Source organism: Prorops nasuta, unplaced genomic scaffold (assembly GCF_024137725.1).
Source record: "Prorops nasuta isolate Cenicafe-Biocafe unplaced genomic scaffold, Cenicafe_Pnas_1.2 PNAS00006, whole genome shotgun sequence".
Lineage (NCBI taxonomy): Eukaryota > Metazoa > Arthropoda > Insecta > Hymenoptera > Bethylidae > Prorops > Prorops nasuta.
Genome location: NW_027116803.1, coordinates 6,045,266 through 6,065,345, shown reverse-complemented (window position 1 = coordinate 6,065,345; position 20,080 = coordinate 6,045,266). Strand labels below are relative to the sequence as shown.

The window sequence follows — 20,080 nt, the reverse complement described above, 5'->3', positions numbered from 1 at the left end:
GCATGCTCCAATCGCAAATACCGAACTTTGTCTCCTAGCCAGAGTGTCGTCCACGAGATTCTCTCCAGCGACGTTCCTCTCGTTCCTTCTTTTTCTCTCTGTTCTTCTCTTTCCGTCTGTCTCTCTCTCTCTGTCTCTCTCTCTCTCTCCTTCTCCTTCTCTCCCTCTCTCTCTCTCTAGATTCACGAGGGAGAGAGCTACACAATTAGATTCCAATCAATGACGATGGAGAGAGAAAAATAATAGACTCGTACGTGCCCTACGTGCTTGGATAAGCAGTGCAGAAAAAGTGGAGCATCGAGCTTTCGAAGCATTGGGAGGGTACCACCAACAAAGTGGGGTCGACTTGTGATTGTGTGCATGTGCGTGCGTGTGTGTTGTGCGCGCGGCCCTGTCCGTGTGTTTCGGCAATTCGGAGTCAACGAAGACTGGAAAAAGTATCCAGGAGAGGCGATAAAGAAGATCGATCCCATCTAAAGGGGGAGGGGGAGGGAAAGGAAGAGAGAGAGAGAGAGAGAGAGAGATACCATCAGGATTCTTCTTGATTTGCCATATCATTCACGCGTCTCTTTGAAATTCATCGAGGATCATGGACGACGAGAGAGCGTGAGATGGAAGGATCGAGGTTGTGTGTGTGCGCGTTGGCATAGTGAATAATAAATAAGGAGGAAAAGTTTCGGTCTTCGAGAGTGAGATTGATCGACGATGAATCAGCCGAATTATTCGAAATGTCGGATGAATTAGCTCGCCTAGGATGTTCCTTAGCAATGAGGGATGGAGGAGGGATGGTAAAGAAGTACAAAGCTCGTTAGGTAGGCTAGGAGGTGGGTGTTGGACGAAAGGAGGATTCGACAAAACTCAGTAAGGCGACATCGACCGAGCCACTGCTTTAGCATCGTCGGAGTCGAATTTCGTACAGCGGAGTGTGTCGAGGGAGAGAGAAGAGGGTGGCACAGGGGAGAGGGGGGAAATCCTGGCGCGAGTCCATTAGCGACGAGAAGCCAGAGATAGTCGTCGAAGGTGAGAAAGTTTGACGAGGCTCTGCTAGGGGAGGAGATCGGGAGGGAGGGAGAAGGGAACATGGGGTTTGCAAAATGACCCTGTCTTAGTGAAAGAGCTTATCGGGCGAAGCGTTAAGCTTCTCCACGGGGAAGCAGGAGATAAAATTAGGCGAGAAAAGGTAGACCGGAAGTGGTGCGGCCGGAGGCGGTGGCCGCGGCCTCGGCGAAAAAGCCGCCAGTCGGGGGGTGGCCTGCCAGGGGGCACAGAGAAAAACAATGACTGCGATATTAACCGAGCCAAGTAGAGCTGGACCGGAAGTGTTCTCCAGGGAGACCAAGGTGCCATCCAGCATGACGTCGAGAAGCAAGAGCAGACTTTGCGTTAGATCGTTAGAAAGAATGCCTGAACAATGTAGTTTCTTAGAAAGGACTGTGATCCCCATAAGGGATGAATTCCTCGGGATGAATATCGCGTTGCTTCCAGACACAGAGTCGGGTGATCGTGGCGAACAGCAACGAACTCATTGGAGGAGGAGACGGAAGCTCGTGAGAGCGTGGTCCCTGGTACCGGTGCTCCTGATGACTCTGGCGATGTTTCCGGTTTCGTGTTGGGGCCACAGGCCAGCACCCAATAATCAGAGCCGCACGTCACCGGCACCGATGCTCTACAAGGCTAACGTAACCGGATATCCGGTACCACACGGTACCGCGTGGACGAACGCCGAGGACCAGGAGGGCATCGACGGCTACAACAGCACGATTCATCATCACCATCACGTGAAAGTAGGTGGTAACATGAGCGAAGAGAAGGCTCCTCTGTTCCCCAGAGACCTCTTCACGATAGAGCAGCGACGACGTGGTGCTGTCATTCTGCACATCCTCGGCGTGGTCTACATGTTCGTGGCCCTCGCGATCGTCTGCGACGAATTTTTCGTACCGTCCCTCGACGTTATAATCGAGAAGCTCGAGATCGCGGACGATGTCGCAGGTGCAACCTTCATGGCGGCCGGTGGTTCTGCACCGGAACTCTTCACCTCGATCATTGGAGTTTTCGTCTCGTTCGACGACGTTGGCATTGGTACCATCGTGGGCTCTGCCGTCTTCAACATCCTCTTCGTCATTGGCATGTGCGCCATTTTCTCAAGAACAGTGCTCTCCCTTACGTGGTGGCCTCTTTTTCGGGACTGCACATTTTACAGCGCCAGTTTGATCACGCTGATCTACTTCTTTCGCGATAATTATATTTATTGGTACGAGGCGTTGGTGCTCTTTTGCTTCTACCTCGCTTATGTAAGCTTCATGAAGTGGAATCACCCCATGGAAACATTGATCAAGAAGATAATTCACAGGAACAAGGTGACCAGAGTTAGGTCTACCGATCAGCTGATGCCTTCGGTAAGCTTTTCTTCGTCTACTTTCTTTACGCGGTGTATCCTCCGATGTCTTATCGTGCGGATCACGTCTTTTATCATTGGCGAAAGTAAATGCGTCTGCCTAACGAAAGGTCTCGTGACTTTTTCCCCCATTAATCATACGAATTCTCTCCTCTGTCTGTATATCCATACTGATGTTAAAAAAAACATTTGCGAACGCAGGTACACGACAATAGTTATTTTTATTCTAACCTTTCAAAACGTTTTTCAGTTCAGTAATCCTAATGCCTCTTAAGTTATGGGAGAAGATACATTCCATCGACACATTATAGCTTCTTCTAGTTTCACTCTAGACTGAAATCTCTATGAAATATTTAAACGTATCATTTTTAAGCTATAAGCTTATCAATATCCTTTTATCACGTATTTCGCAAGCTTAAAATAATCAATGATCGAGGATAAGATTTGAAACTCTAACTAAATTGTAATAAAATTGGTATAGGCTTCCTTGAAGATTTTTAACACTTACCATTTATACGATAATTTAGATTTTATTGAGAGATTTAATTTTGAAATATTTTGCGATTATAAAATAAAAACGTTCTACTTTTTGAAAAAAAAAAAAAGAAACTTCAGATTTATTTAAAAGTGCTAATTAAAAAAGACTGAATTGAGCTGTTCAGGCTGAATGGTACGCCCGTTTGTCATAATTGATTGAGTTATTTAGCGATACTTGTACACGGCTACTGAACGATTTAATTACGTAGAGAGCCTCGGAGCAACGGTTTTTTCGCTCTGAAAAGCAATGAATCGTGCGTAAGCAAGGGATGCTTGTGGACGAAGTAAGGGGAAAATACTTTCTGCTAAAGAAGGTCTGTACAGCTTGGAGTCTAAACCCTTAAAACATGCAGGACCCGTCCTGATAAATTCATTTATAAATAAAAATCTCTCTCTTTTTTTCGTGCGAGAACCTAATTAAGTACAGCTGCTTCAATTCTTTGATTCTATACGTTAAAATACTAATTACGGTCTTGCAATATCGACGATGACTAACATCAGGCGTGTAATTTGATATTTCTGAGGCACCGTCAATTAAATGGAGAATTACTCTTTGTATCAAACTGTGATTTACGAATTCATCCGAAAGAAAGCCTTCGTTACGAAATTTTCACAAAGAGCAGCCTGGTGTTACATTGAAACGACACATAAGGATTCCTAGGTCATTTCAAGTGTCTTATTCAATGACTTGTGTTAATTTGTAAAATTCATTCATCGAGACCAGTATCCTGCATCTATTGATGTCCAGCTTACAATGGACATAGAGGAGCCAGTGTTGTGGAAAGTGTAGCATTAGCTGGGAAAGCCAGCATTTTACACGAATCAATGGCTCATAAGTAGAAAATGTTAAAATTGAAGGTCATTCTCGACGTCAACGCACAAGAAATCCTGGATTTCTAAGCAGAGGCGAATTTTATCTCCCATTATCCTTCCTCAGATTTAATTACTAGAAAAATAATCCGGACGAACTTGCTTTCATTTTGCACGTCATTCACGTGTCACGTGTGAACTATTTTAGCTACATTTCTTCTAGAGTTTTTCACACACTTGGAAAAAAATTGAATGTATCAAACGATAGTGCTGTACTCGTGGTTTTTAATTAGTTTGCTAAAATATACATATAGTAAGAGAAGGAGAGTAGGTTGTAATGAAAACTATAGATAAATTTCGCGTAGATAAGGTTTTTTTTCATGGAACTTTTAACCAGGAACTTCCTATATATTATAATTAATTCTCTTGAATGCAGTCTAGCTTATTCCTTGCTATAAATAAAATTGCACAGTTGTTTCTAATTAAACCATTTTTCCATTCCTATAGGCTTGTCTGGAAGAAATTTTAACACGTGCATAATTACAAGATAACCAATTAAAGAAATAAGAATTTTAAACATTATATTCTGCTGCACACTTTTAAAATTAGTAAACAAGAAATTCGCGATATCCAAATCAGTTTCATACTAAAGTATTATCGTAATATGATAAAAATAATTCTGAATTAAATGTCGATGAAGATAAACATTTGTAAGCCTTATGCATAATCAAGCGATTATCGATTGATATTTACCTTTAAAACTGTTTAAAAGCACTTGAAGGTTAATGGAAAATTTATAAAAGGTATAATGATCGCTGAAAAGTAAAATAATGTTATTGAGAATATAGGCTAGTAGAGGAGATAGAAATCCGATGAAATAACAGATTGACAGCTCACAGTAATTTTTCTCTCTTTCGAAAACAAAACGATAAACGTTATTTTAAATGTGTTTCTACGGAAACTGTGAAGCATTTTCGGTGGAACAATTCAAATAACGACAAAATCACCAATGATTTGCAGAACGTGTTTACGAACAGTAGTATGATCGGTCTCGATCGATACTTCATATTATGTTACAAAGTCATTAATATTCCATGCAAGTAGTAACATACTAGGCGTTATTCGGCTCATGTATAATATGTAGTTGCTACGTTATTATCATGCAATATTACGAAATTGAGTTTTCTGTTAGACAGGCACTTGACAATTTATTCTGGACGAGATGAAATGAAGAGGAAAAATTTTGTAGCTTCGATAAACAGATTTTATATTCCCCAAAGCCCATTGCAATGAGAATGGCATTACTGCACGGAAGACATAATTATTCTGTGCAATTGGAATATACTCTATATTAAAAATAAGCCTCAATGAAATTGTATAACCAAACAGAGAGATTAAACCTGTGTGTTAAACAATAAGTCTTACACCGCTAAATGTGAGCTTCTTTTTTATATATCCCTCCCTCTCCCCACTCTACCATTCGCTCTTTCTGAAATACAATGTGCAAATTAATTTGAGAAAGTAATTTAAACATAATAATATTTATTTTTTGTATACGCTTATAGCGCATGAGCTTTTTTGTAACCTCATAGGAACCGCGCGGTTATGTCAAAGTGGGTCGGCAAACACTAGGTCGCTGTTCATGAAATATGATAAATAACATAAAAGTGACTAATGAAGAACTGAATCGATATACACTATGTGTTCACTGGCCATTCATATACTATTTATAATTCTAATGCATTTGGTTGATTTGAAATAGCAAAAAACTCTCAACGGATTGTCATTTGCAATTAAATAGAAAATTCATAATTGTGTTGGGAAATTAGTTGTTTACATCTAGAAATAAAATATAACTTTAACAATTTTGCTAATCGAGAAAGAGAGAGAGAGAGAGAGAGAGGAGGAGGAGGAATATGATACACTCTTTTATCAACCAAACATTTTACCGATACTGTGTTTTGTAAATAAAATTTTATAGTATAAAATATGATATTCCCTCGTATATGAATTTTCAAATGGACCTATCAGTATTCTCCAAACATGTTATTTCTGAATTCTAAGTTTTCAATAACTCTCTTTGTTCATTGGGCTTCTCTTTATTTGAGTGATAACATCCTAGTGATAGCTTGTCGATAATAATTCACGGAAACAAAAGTTTATATTCGCATATATCTCCAGGGTATTCCTAATTAGATTTTTCAGAATAAATCTGTTTTTAAACGTCAGCAGTATACATTGAAGAAGCAATATGGGATGGAGGAACTGATAAAATTTCGGTGTAAAATAATTTTAATAGAAAACGATCTCCGTCATTTCGCATTATGAAAATTTATTTATATTTTGTCCAGCGATGTAACACATTTGTTGAACGTTTAAAAATTCCAGAATCCTTCCTAGATAAATCCTAATATAACAATTAACGCGTCTTGTCCAAGAAGTACTTGTTTTGCTCAGAAATTCGTGACATTCGTGATGTTTGTAAACGTAAAAAATTAAACAGCTACATTCAACCTGTTACTAACCTACCTTTTTTCCAGCATCTAATATCTCTTTGTTCGTTTTTCCTCATAAGCGTGTAATCTCTGATACAGCACTCCCACAAATGTTGCCTTTAGAAATTTATTGAATCGACCCAAAAGAGGCATTTTATAGAACACTTTAATATTATAAATAACATGTACATTATGAAAGACAGATATACCACTATGGAAATATTGATTATATAAGCTTACACTAGCAGCATCCAGTTATACATTTATAATTTTTAAACTGTAACGAGTATAAATTTAAATTTTAAATATTAATAGCCATGGAGTGTGTTTAATATATTCGTATACGATATAGAAACAGTATTCTACAAACTACAATACAGTCAAGTAGCTATATATATATATATATATATATATATAATAAAATAATTACGTAAACCATCATAATACATATACAATCTCGAATAAGATCCCTAATAGTAAATTACTCTGATAAGAGAATCTTGAAATCTCGTGTCAGCTCGCGTCGATCAATTGAGATTTGCTTTTCACCGAACAAGCGAAAGAGAGAAATTTTGCTCCCAAAATTTACAGCAATGCGGTGCGCAATGGTTCTTTCCTGTCGAATCGATTCGCCGAAGCTAACTTTGGCATTGAATCTACATTTTGCAGCTTTATAGTGTACGTAGCTGCAAGCTTTTATAACGCGAGCATCACACATGTTAACGCAGCGTGCACATATATACAATATATCGTGTGAATCGAGCATAGGAGAACAATCGTTATAATTTCTGTTTTCCAAGTGGGTAGCGAACGACTATGTTGCGTCCCGACGTTATATCTTTTCTTCCCGAGAGAAACAGGGCTACGTGAACGCATGGGTATACTTGCCTACTTGGAAATATGGAAATCGCGCGAGGAGAGCTCGGCTTGTCAGCTGTGAATTAAACTCAACTGAACCGTAATATGCAGCCACGTTCCGCTATGCCGGTTATGAAGCTCGTTATAGTATATATATAGTACTGTGTCGTGGCATCGATCTACAATTTGCGGAATTCGACAAAGAGATACGAATATAGTGTGCTATATATATATTGTTTCAGATTTACAGAGATTCACGATAATTTGATAATCGAATATAGACAGCCTCTGCTGCTTATAACGATATCTCCGAATTTCACTCTCAATTTGTAATATTTTCCAATATATTAAACCCAAAGCTGTGTAATTAAATGATACGTGATATTTGCTTGCCAAATGGAAATTATCATACGCGTGCTAGTTTACGAGTTTAACGAGACTCTCTATCGGGAATCGTGAAAATATTTTTCTCATTCGTTTCGTGGCCTATACGCTGAGGAGAAACCAGGTCATATTTTACTAACTTTAAGAAAACATATCACATATTTCAATTTCGCACAAGTGTGGTGAGCTCTTTTTTTTTTAATCATACTGCAGCTGTCAGTTTCAATAAAAGGCAAAGCTTCGGGTTAGGTAAATTTCTATGCCGAGATATGATAAGCACGTACATTCTAAATTGCTGAAAGAAAGTTCTGATTGCGTAAGATTAATGCCCTTCCCAGATTTTTTAACTCTACTCCCTGGTAAAGTTTGTCAGTCGACAGATAGCATGCAAAATTTCAGTTTAATACGTTTGTTGAGAAAAATGAGAAAAGAAATTCTTAAAGTGGTTTAATTCTAGCACTACAGTTTTTACTTACTCTTATTAGTCGGATTTTACGGAACATTTTAACTGCTATACTATAATGAAAGTTTTTAAATGAATACGCAAAGTTTTCAGACCTTACAAGTGTACTCAGCTTTGATAAGATGCTATTAAATATGAAATTCGAATTCTGAAAATGGATTGGTCGTGATAATTACGTTTTAATAAGGTATATTTCATTTTGAAAATTAAATCCACGCTTTCGGATTGCTATACCTGGAGTTTGCGTCAGGTTAAAACTATACCGGGTGTGCAATGATCGATTCGCGTCAGAAGAAGTAAATCCTCTAAGAAATAAAACTTGTATACAAATTAATGTTTAAACGTTCTTTAAAAGGTTAAACCTCTACTTAAAAAAATCTTTAATTTCTGGCATTCTACACAAACTCCAAGTTAACATTGAACGTGCGAACAATCCCTAAAATAATGTTTCGAATTAAAAAGAATGATCATATTCCTCCCTAATAAATTTTCAACATTTACCTGCGACTATCTAGATAAATTCCCTAACCCATGATTTAACACGAATTAACATCACACCCATATATACAGCAATAAAAGTAAATTAAAGCACAGGATGTTACTCCTGTACGGTCTCCTTGCAAAACGGGACGAATTAAACGAAGTAATAATTCGCGCGAGCAATCGACTCACCGTGTCAGTCTTGAACTCGACAAAATATTACCGCGGTTTCATTACTGGTCTCAAAACTATCCGCGCTGGTCTTCCGAAACTCTGCAATATGCCGCCAAGATGAATCGTACGGCTTTCGCTTATACATATATATACACACACACACATCCACGGAAGGTCCGAACAGTAGACAAGATTTCAAGCGAGAGTCTAAAATTCTATTTTTAACCAACGCTCTGTGCTGTTTAATCTTAAGTCAGTTAATGAAAGACCGAATCATAATGGATATAGTCTCCAATGTCACGCTACTTTTGTTACATAAAAGTGCTTGTAGAACTTCGTAATCACGCGAGGAAGGTAAATCTTGATTGATCCAAATACGACAATCGCGGGCTCGGTAAAGACGAAGAAAAATCTTGATCGCTGTCAAACCTATTTTATCCACGTTACTTAAGAGAGAAGTCGATCATTCTCGGTCGTATCCTGTATTTTATACCGATGAACGACGACGCGAATATATCGAGTGAACCAAAGACTCGGACAAGATTCTGCTCGAAAGGTCTCATCTCTTTTTCATGTTTGCGTCGTGGGCGTGCTTGAAGGATGAATGAATTGGGTTGTCCTTTGGCGGAGACTAGGACGAATTGATGCTATACGTATATATAGCTGGGGGGGGGGGGGGGGGGGTTAAATCTTTGGAGATCCGTTTGCTGCGTATCACGTCGGTTTGATTAATTATTCCCTTCGCGACTAATAACGTCCAGATGGTTCTCAAGACTTTCGTTGTAGACAGGCAATTTGCTTTTTTACTCGTGCAGCCTGATGTTTATCATGATGAAATTAGCTTCGTAAAAAGCGCCTACTCTGTCACCGCCCTCCGTTATAAAGTGGACCAAGATGGCGCATCCGTTTGTATTATTTTCATGTTTATGAGCCTCATGAATAGTCTTTTTTTATGTCTCTGGGGGAAAGGCTTTTTGCGCCTTGAGTGCATGCCTGGTGCTCGTCACCGTAGTCCGGTAGTCCTCGTGCACCGATCGCGACCACGCGTATCTCTTCTTTGAGGCCGCGCAATCTGTCACGGTCGGCGGAGACTCATATCTGCTCCGCCAAAACCTTTCAGCAACGCCAAAGCCCCGTCCGGTCCATCCAGAGACTCCCAATTTAGAGTATTTATATACGTGTGCGAGGGATCAGATATAGTATAATAGTAATCTCGCTCTGTCCAAAATTAAATTAGAGAAAAGGCACGAGAAATATTTTCGATCCTATTCAAATGTTCCGCAAAGTACTTTGTGAAAAGACTTTGAAAGACAAATAGACACAGCAAGCGTATGAATACTGAACTGACGTTTATTAAAGAGATTATGAATTTTTTAAACTATTTGTTCTATAAATCCATGGCAGTTTCGTTTAGTGCAAACAAGTGATTATTGCAAGACAAATAGAAACATTTGCATTCGATCGTTTTTTGTAAATTTTATCAAGAGAAAATGATTAGAACCTTAAATTGCTTATATATTTTTACATCTTTGCGTTAATAAAAATTATCTTGTGTGTATATAGATAGTTGCATAGTTGTAACAATTGAAAAATATATGATGTAGTTTAGCATAAAGTCGGAAAATATATAATATTCTACGACATTTCTTACGAAGCGGTGATATATTATTAGTCGAGTCGTATTCGTTTTGTAGAAAATAAAAATTTCAAAGCTTCCGTAAAATTCTGGGCTTCTATTGTTTTTTCTTTAATTAAACCCGTCTTTATTCTACGTGTTCTATACTATATCTCGGGGTCCCATTCAAGTTTATTCATCACTTTTGACATCCAACAATAGTAAGGTTTTCAATTTATTCAAAACTCATAGAAAGTATAATGTAAATTTACAACTGAATGACGCGTAGAGCTTCCTCTTTGATTTGAGTTTAACAACGCGCCAGCTGTTATAATTTATAGCGTTAAAATAAATGGGCATTTTCTAAAAATATAAATAATTCACGAAGAGAGTTTAAGCGCATTCCGTGCGCGAGCTTTACGGCAGACACTTGCTCACGTAAGAAAGCTAGGATGCTAGTAAATAGTGTTGGTCAGACATGCAAGAATAGGGCCAGATGTTTGCGTGAAAGCAAGTAAATAAAAGCAGGTCGTGCAAGATACGCAATAAACGCTACACCGCCGGAAATTATGTTCACGGACATGTATACTGATAATATTTAAATGCTTCAACTTATGTGCTGAATAGTTTAACTCTGTGCGGTTGTATGACTGGACACTATGTGTGTGTAGCTAATCACTACTTTACTATGAACAGAATCTAATGGTTTTGCAAGAGTTTATATTTCATTCAACCACTCGACAAGATAAGCCTTGCAACTTCAAAGACACAATATATTACTGTTGACATGAAAAATAGACAAACGATCGCTTAACGAGTATTTTCCAATTTTTATTCTTCTTTCCGAACCTTTTAATAATTCAACTAATGAGCGATGTGCTGCAACAAAGCTCTGTAAAAAGATTTCATTTTAGCCATAATCACTCACTCGTCTGATATATCACTATAGTTCTCTCTAATAAAATCCTGTACTGTTCATGCAGCCAGGTTTTCTTTGCATCAAACGACAAGATTTCAGCAAATGCATGGTAAGATTCGCGTGAGTTAACTATCAACAAATTTCAAATACTATAAGCATGCAAATAACTAAAAACGTTGTTTATAGTTAAAGAGCGTTATCATTAATTTGCTCTAAATCTATTAATTCGAGTACATCCACATACATGCTCCATCAATTGCAATTGGATATTTCCAAATATTTCACCGTACTTTATATACATAAATTGTTGAATTCTTGTGTTAGTAAAGCGATCGAGTGTCTGTTTTATTAGTTGACGTCTGTGTGTGTGTGTGTGTGTGTCCTTTCGTAACCAGCGCATTATCGTATAAATGTATGAGTGTTTTTTGTGCTAACGTATCTTTAAGTATAGTAAGAAAAGAAAGAAAAAGAACAAAAAAATTAACTGATTGTCGTTATTGTGATTGTAATTTGATGTTTCTTGCTTGCAGCACCAGAGCGCCGCCCAGGCATTGGTGAGTCGCATACCTTTAACTTTCTTTCCTCGTCTATTCCTTCAATATGTCTCCATTCAATTTCACTTCGTTTCATTTTATTCTTCAAAAAGTTTCTTCTTTTACTCTTGCATGTCTCAGTCATTTGGTACCATCCGATATCTTTCTCTCTCTCTTATTTTTGCACCCCCCCCCCCCCAGCCCCCTTCATCACAGATCCATTCATCTCGAGATGCAATGGTGCGTCTACGCCTTTTTCCACTAGAAAATCACCCCCAGCAATAACCCTTACCCTTGTAGACTACTTCCATTTTCACACGAGTGCACATAGTAAACACGCAAGGACCGTGCCCATACTACGTACAATGAGAAAGCGTTGTATCTCGGCTGCAGTATGCTAAGTAAGTACATAGGACAGGTACCAAATACTTCCTCCAATATACATATTTATATGCTTAACAACTATATAATCTCGATACGCCTAATACACTTACTTTCTTTCTCTTCCTTCATTCTTCCAACAAAAACTAAATAACATATTAAAAAATTAACACCGATCGTTACATATTCGTTATGAAATATATCAGAGTAATAATTATTTTATATTTGGAATGGTTCATGGCTGAAAGACAAATTTTAATGTCAGTACTTCGAGAAAACCCCAATGTTACATTAATAACTGTAATAAAAAGGTATAGTGTTTTTTTGTTAAAGTTTAAGGAAAAGTTGAAATAAAAATTGAAGGATCATATCGGGAGCTGTTTTCTTTTTATTATTTTTGCCTGAAATCGGATAAGGAATACATAAAGTGGTTGTCGAAAAATTAGAGCAGATTCCGGACAACTGGGGCAAACTTGGCGCGGATGTGATAAATTTTCAGCGGCCGATTCATTTTCAAGCCTCGCATGTTCGTGGTTGCATCCGGTATAAAACTATCGGTCGTATCCATAGCACGAAGTTGCCGAATATGCGGAAAGACATTATTCTCGCAAAGGCAGCGGCGTTCATGAAAGATACATCAGCTATGAGAAGAACGGTGCGGGGGTCTTTGAATTCTTGGACAGGATTATCGCACCTCCATTCTCCGATAAAAATATGCTTACCCGTGCGCAGTTTCCTAAGAACATTGCGACGATAACCCGATAGTTATAAGGACGACGCTATATTTTTCCTTTGCAATAAAAAAAATAATTTCCAAAGAGCACACCGGGTGCTCGCTTGTTTGTATCATTCCGCATTTTCGATGGGCGATGTGCAGAAAATCCAATCATATGGATAATCCTATTGCCGAATCGATTATCCGACGCCAAGTCTATTTATCGCTTTAGCTGATGGATATTTTTACGTGGAAGCTGCGCAAGATTCGTGCAAAAAGTTGTACGAAGAAAAGAAACTTTTAATCGAGCATTATTAGAATTTAGAGACGTAGACACCACTTACTTGGCTACAACCGAATCTGTTCTATTGATTTTGATTCTAGTACATATAATATACATATGACAGCAGAAGAGATATAAAAGTCTAATATAAAATCGGACATAGGTATTGCATAAAAGTAAATTTTATGTAGAGTAATATTAAATTTGTCCCAGTTGTAGCTTGCTGCTGCATGTATTTCCTTCGAGATACGCGAAAAGAAATGAAATGATGAGAAAATTTTAAAGAGTATATATGTATATTAAAAATCATGGTCGGGATATCATTATTGATTAGGTAGAAGGGAGCATTTGCATAAAAGGAATTCAACTAGAAATATTAGAAAACAGATAAAAGGTAAAAGGTCGTGCAATAAAGTATTATGGCTTGTTTTAAATAGGCTTATGTCGAAACGTTATTTACGTGTACTATAATATTTTATGTTGACATCCCACGATTCCACTTACAATATTATATATATATATATATATATACCTGCAAGCCACGGTAGGTGCTTGCTTCAGATTTCCGAGTAGGTCTCATATTCTCAGATAAGTGTAAAGCTCCCTCGCAAAAGCACCGGCTCATCTACTTTATCCAATAAGAAAATGAATGGAGCGATGAGGAATTGGAATAAATAGCAGGATTTTTCTCCGCTAATAAAAATATCAATAATAATATAATGACAAAAATTCAAGAAAAAGGAATAAAGTCCTGGATGCATTAATTGAATTAATCGTTTGTCAATTATCGATGAAAGGTTTTGTCGATGCTCGTAGTGTAGAATAAAAGTGGAGGTTGAATGCGTCAGGCGTAAAATACACTAATTGGATATTCGGACTAACATTTGGCACGAAGTAGGAACTGGGTCAGACGTGAAAAGTTGTTTAATTGGTTTCATTTGTTATCAATAAGTCGTGCGAAGGAAGTTGCAGCATTATCTGGAGCGTAGGTTTGATAGGTTGCTTACATTTCGTGGCTCCGAGTGATTTTAACGTCAACAGAATTTGGAGGCAAATGTGCAGAGATTTACCGTGATTCGTTCGGATAAAACATTACCTTCCTCTGCAAGATACAGTTGCAAAACAAAAGCTGTACTATATACATATATATATATATATATAGTAATTTGTAGAACGATAGCAACGATGACATTCATAAGCCAGAGAATTAGTCGATATGAAATTTTGGTCGCACAGCAGGCAGCCAAGTGAGAGATGTAGACTCGTTGGAGTATGCGAGTGTACCTTCAAGGGCCATTCGGTGCACCAAGATAGAAAGAAGCGAGCGAGCGATTGCTCGTGCAAGTGACAAGCTAGCTAGTTATTTATTTACGAGTAGCCCGTCGGGTCTCCACCAGCTGCATACGAAGTCGATACACTTTAATACTCGTCGTCTATTAGACGCTCTAACCTTGCTCGACTATTCCATTCATAAGCTGCAAGAGAAACTCTCCGACATTATCCAGTCCAATTACTCTTTACTCGGCACATTTTCACTCGAATGATTTCGCTCCAGGGCCCGATCGACGTACGAGCCCAAAAAAGAATACTCCCCGGAAAGCATCGATTTTTGAGAGCATTTTTCCAAGCAACCATGCAGCAGAGTGAATAATGCTAACGCATTAACTTTATGAAGATCGAGAACCATTTGTAAAAAACCTGTACAAACCCTCCTCGCGCATGACTGCACAGCAGCTTTTTAACAGGGAATGGCCTTGCTTGAAGAAATCCATCGCGAGAGGTGTCGCTAACAATCAAGTGCTGGCCCCATTGTTCGAAATGTGCCGAAGAAAGAAGAAGCACCCAACATGGCACGAGCCACAGAGGGCCACACTCGCTTCCCTCGCTCGCTACACTATTTGAGAAACGGCACGCTCTTCAGATATTGCCAACGGCAGTTAACGCCTACATCGTTTACCGAATCTCACCACGTTTTAAAGAGCCTTCTGTACTCGAGAAACAAGTGAATATCCGAACAAAAAGATTGACATTCACATTTTTAGAACATTTTCCTCTCGCTTTATTCATCTTTTTTATAAGATTTTCTCTTTCTAATTGTAGGTCAGAGAGTTCAACTTTTTTTCATTGTCCTGTGGAAAATATACAGGGTTCGTCGGATAATTCGTATCGAGAGGCGGAGACTCCCCCCACTCCGAGCCTCGTAGTAGGGGATAAGCGCGAAATTGGCTTCGGAGGGAGAGAGATAGAGAGAAATAAAGGAGAGAGCGAGCTACTCGCGCGCGATTCTTCTCTGTTACTCGCAGTAGTCTCTATTTTTGAAACGCAGATTGATAAAATTCAATGACTGATTGCTGCCTCTCGCTCACTTCCGTTAGCTTCTCTCTAGACAATAAATTTTATCAATCTGGGTTTCAAAAAGAGAGGATACTAAGAGTGACAGAGAAGCAATTTGAGCTGCGTTGTTCTCTTTTTTCGCTCAGTAGCTCTTTGTTCTCTCTCTCTCTCTCTCTCCTAGGACAATCATACGCTTAGACCCCACTACGAGGCAGGAAGCGGGGACTTCCGCCTCTCGGTACCAACTATCTGTCTAACCCTGCGTATACATGGCTCTTCAAAAATATCATTATAGATATCTTATTAAACAATCAGTCGCTTCTTTACAATTAAATTATATTAATCCATTTACAAGATTTTCTATTTACAAATTTTAATTAATTACGCAAGGCAGAGATACATGCAATGATTATAAATGTATAATACATTGGAAATATATTTGTAGTTTTGGTGTGATTTTCTTGATGAGAATGTTTTTCAAAGAATTAAACATGTTTTATTATCTCTTCAGTGTTGTCCGCTTGCCATTTCTTTCTACAAGAAAATAGATAAGAATAATTTACATGTTTTTCATTCAGTCGTTTCTACGTCAGTTATCTATCTTATTAAAGACTGTTTTTCGCACACTTTTTTCCCTTACTTATTTTCCAATATATCTTTCGAGCACCATTATGCCCGTTTAATTGTGCTTTGGTAGTTTCTTTTTTCCATTTTCAGCATTCAACCTTTCCTCAGCGTTTCAGGCTGAACCAGGCCAGCTGATTCTTGCTCGAAACCTCAAAAACGCCACTACAAGCTGCGCACCAGCTGAGAGAATTCCTTCTCTCTCTCTCTCTCTTTCTATCGCTTTCTCTCTTCATATTCCGCGTGTTTTTTCCATCTACGCCTAGCGTCATGCCAGATGCTGACTTGTGTGCAGTTTCGCGTCTGTTTGACTCTTTGTCGTATCTGGGGTAAGGTCACGGCTCCGGTGACGTTGGCAGAATGTGTGCCGTCGTCACGAAAAAGCTCGGAAAAGTCGTAAAGCAAAATATGTGCCGAGTAGGGACGAAAAAAATGTGGGCCAGCTCTCGGTGAAGTTAATTTCATTCTGCTCCCCTGCTGTTTACACTGCGGGATCTGGTTGAAATATACTTCACAATAATTTCGACCACTCTCGTTAAATATTGCTCACTGCACAGTTAATTATAAGAGTGCAGTGATTACCCCTGCGTGCAATTTCCCTCTAAACTGATGTAGCTCTGTGGATCTTGGGTTAAAATTGGTCGCAAGTATAAAACTATAATAAAAGTGATAGGCGACCGTAATGCAATCATATGATGAAAATCTGCAGAATACCGGATGCTGGAAACAAAACGACCGCATTCCATGATACTCCTCATGAAAAAAACTCTGTGGTAAAACTACTCATGGTAAAAATACTGTTACGTGATTGGCAAGCGTAAAACTTTTCCCATTGGAAAACGAAGCCTTTCATCAAAAAACCACAAATAGCTTTACTGCTCAATTTTCACCAGGAATGCTATCATCTTCTTTCACACGTGCAGAGTTTCTCAAACCCCATACAAACAGATTTGAGATTTAATTACTAATCACTAATTAGTGCAATTTCAAATTGATTCTGAAGAGAACTGTATCTTTCTACGGATTGACTGGTGAAAATGATAAATCTGCAACTCCACTTGTTTAATTTGATAGAATACTTTTGGTGGATACCTTGCGAAACATGTACAAGTTATAATTGATATATGAAGGATAGCGGTAGTGTGCAAGAGCACTCAACGTAACGCATATAAATTTAATAGGAGTTCGAGTAAGCCTACTTACACTGTGTGCACGCCTCTTGCACTTTAGCACGAAGACACAAGAAGCGAAATGGTCTTCACGTAGCGGCAATTTCGTTACGATGACGCGCCACTGTTCAATTAGGGTCTGTATACCGGAATACATAGCATTTTCCAGAAATTCACACGATAAAATCACTGATTCACTTTTCTTACATTTCTCCATTTTCACATTTTTATTCCGTATTCACGTTGATTGATTTTCTAATTAACAGAACATTTTAAGCTAATCTACCATATAAATTTCCCACCATGAAATATTTATTTTCAGTTTGCTAATTATTCATTACAAAATACATCATAGTGCTAATTATACATAAGCATTACTATATGCAAATGCTGGTAGTTCACTGTTGAACCAGATGCTCATCAGTATAGCATTGATTTTCCCATTAATAAACGAGAATCACTTTCTCACTTAATTCGCTATCCAAGTCAGTAAATATCTATCGGAAAAAGCTGAATACTTTCATAACGTAATTAGTATCGACCATATTTTTGTAATTCCTTTAAACAAAAGTCTCAGAGAAAAGGTTTATTTATTCACAAATTTATACCATTAAAAAGCCATTTGCAAACGATTCAAAGATGTTCTTTGTAATATTAAAAAAAGGATGAAATAAGTGTTGTTTATGCACCAGTTAAAGAAAACTAAATGACAATTTGCTATTATCGATAAAGAGCAATGTTAAAATAAAATTTCTGTTTCTAATGATAGTATATATATTATACAGAGTGCTCCACTTAAATCGCCCCAGAAGCTAAGGCTCCTTGGAAGAAAGAAAGAATTTCATTGATTGAAGGTAGACGAAGAGAAAAAAAACGATATTGACGACTCGCTATCTCCCTCGCATTTTTATTGCTCTCCCCCCCCCCCTCTTTCTCCTACAATAAGCAAATTAAACCCATTATTTCTGCTTTTGTTAATAAAGTATTTTATTTTCTGTGGTGATTTTAAGCAGCACACTCTATATTAATATTGAATATTTATATTGGTTCTTCGAGAATCTAACATATTGATAAAAGTCGAAGCAACCGGATGTCCTTTAATTGAATGCAGAATAGCTCCGCAGCATACGATGTAGAAAAGATATTAGCAATTCTAACGTTGCAAAAAATTAATATTACAGTCGCTCACAGTCTATTTTGAAAGTATAGCGAAACATGCTTATTTTTGAAAATCTCCAGATTAAATTCTCATTCATCCAATATTCTACCGAATAAGATCTATCTGTAATTTTTTCATTTAATAAGTCGACATTCTCGAAAACGCAATAAAAAATGTCCAAATTCGTTTTCTACGTGTATATAGTAGCATTATCATCTTGAAAAAGCGATAAATACTAGTCTTTATCAATATATTGACGAATGAAAATGAAATTTTCATTTTTCTTATCCAATCGTAAGCTATTTTTGCATGAGAATTAATATTTTTTACAGTACACCATGATTCTGGTAGCTCATATATTTACGATTTATTTCTGTCATCTGGATGGAAACGTCAATATTTCGCAAGTTGGGTGTGTAAATGCATAAGAGCAAAATGTCAGCGTTCTCCAAGATTTTGGCAACGATTCTCGGAGTGAATTCTTGAAGTTTTGAGGGGCATAAAGCTTTGCCTGCACTTTTCACACTCGACCTAGTCACAAATCGAATAAATGTTAAAATTTAGACCTTATCCGCAATCTCACACATTTCCACAGTAAATAGATAAGCGAAGCAAAGCTCTATTCAGCCGCACTGAGAGGTCTATTACAGCGTATCACGAGATTATCTTTTGAGAATAATGGAATAAATATGTGATGAATATCAAAAAGCATAAATAACTTTTTAAGAAATAATTTTAACTTTACGTGTAATATAATTTCTTTAAAATAAAAAAGTTTACGAAAAGTTATGTAGAAAAAAGAAGAGCGTTGGATTTTACAATTTTGTATCGTACCAAAGCTAAAAGGTAAACAAATAAATTGATACGTAAACGACGTGATTGAAAAATGTTCTCAACACTCTCTTTTACTTTCCTTTAAATGCCCTACTTTAAATATTTATAGTTTTGTTTATATTTAAAACTTTAATTTTATAAATACATAGGCCGTAAGAGCATTAAGGTCATTTAACGCTACATTGCCTTTAAAGTACACTCACTTGTAGCAAGCACTCTATTTTTTCTAGGTCTTTTATTTTCCGGAATAGATATTCTTTTCTTGAAAAATAATTGTTCACTGTTTGTGCGCTTTTACGGCCAACGCGCTGATCGTTTCTAATGATACTATTATCAAATAATCTTTTATTTATATTCGCATAGTAATGCGAACATTTTAATAAATTAGATCTTATTTTCTTTGCGATAATAAATCCGTATGAAAAAGAACTCGTTAATACTTTATGTACAGTTTGACCTAGGAAAAACCTTTGATGCGAAATGACATAAAAACAAATATGAAAGAACTGTGGAGTAAATTTTAGTAGCCAGAGAGAGAGAAAGCGCGTTATATTCAAACCCCATGCGAGTAGTTTAGAATGAAATGTCTGACAAACAGTAGATAAGGTTTATCAAAAGTCAGACAAACTAGATCAATATTATCTCATCGAAATGAGAATAACTCATTCATATTAATATATTTATGTGTGAAAATAAATAGAAAAATAAATCCAATGAGAGAGAGAGAGAGAGAGAGCAGCAATTACAGATAGCAAAAGAAAGTATTATAAGATTGAAAGGTCGAGTCTTTAAGAAGTTTGTTGAAATGTTGAAAGTTGAAAGAGGAGGTATCGAAGACTACGACCGATATATATCTGTTATGGGGGGAGTTGAAAGTGTGAATGATGAGAAATAGTGAGAAAGCTTAATTGATGTGGG

General features: G+C 37.4%; 1 protein-coding gene across 4 annotated transcripts in view; it reads left to right on the top strand.

The window, feature by feature from the left end:
• The first annotated feature begins 1,122 nt into the window (after positions 1 to 1,122).
• The window catches only part of Nckx30C (solute carrier family 24 member Nckx30C), a 43,545-nt gene continuing 24,587 nt past the window's right edge, over positions 1,123 to 20,080 (top strand). For 3 of the 4 annotated variants that reach the window (XM_066728384.1, XM_066728385.1, XM_066728383.1), the window contains exons 1-2: positions 1,123 to 2,396; positions 11,661 to 11,684. In XM_066728384.1, the coding sequence (XP_066584481.1) occupies positions 1,278 to 2,396; positions 11,661 to 11,684 (1,143 nt within the window). In that variant the 5' untranslated portion in view covers positions 1,123 to 1,277. The remainder of the gene's footprint in view (positions 2,397 to 11,660; positions 11,685 to 20,080) is intronic. The other variant, XM_066728386.1, reaches the window with a different exon arrangement.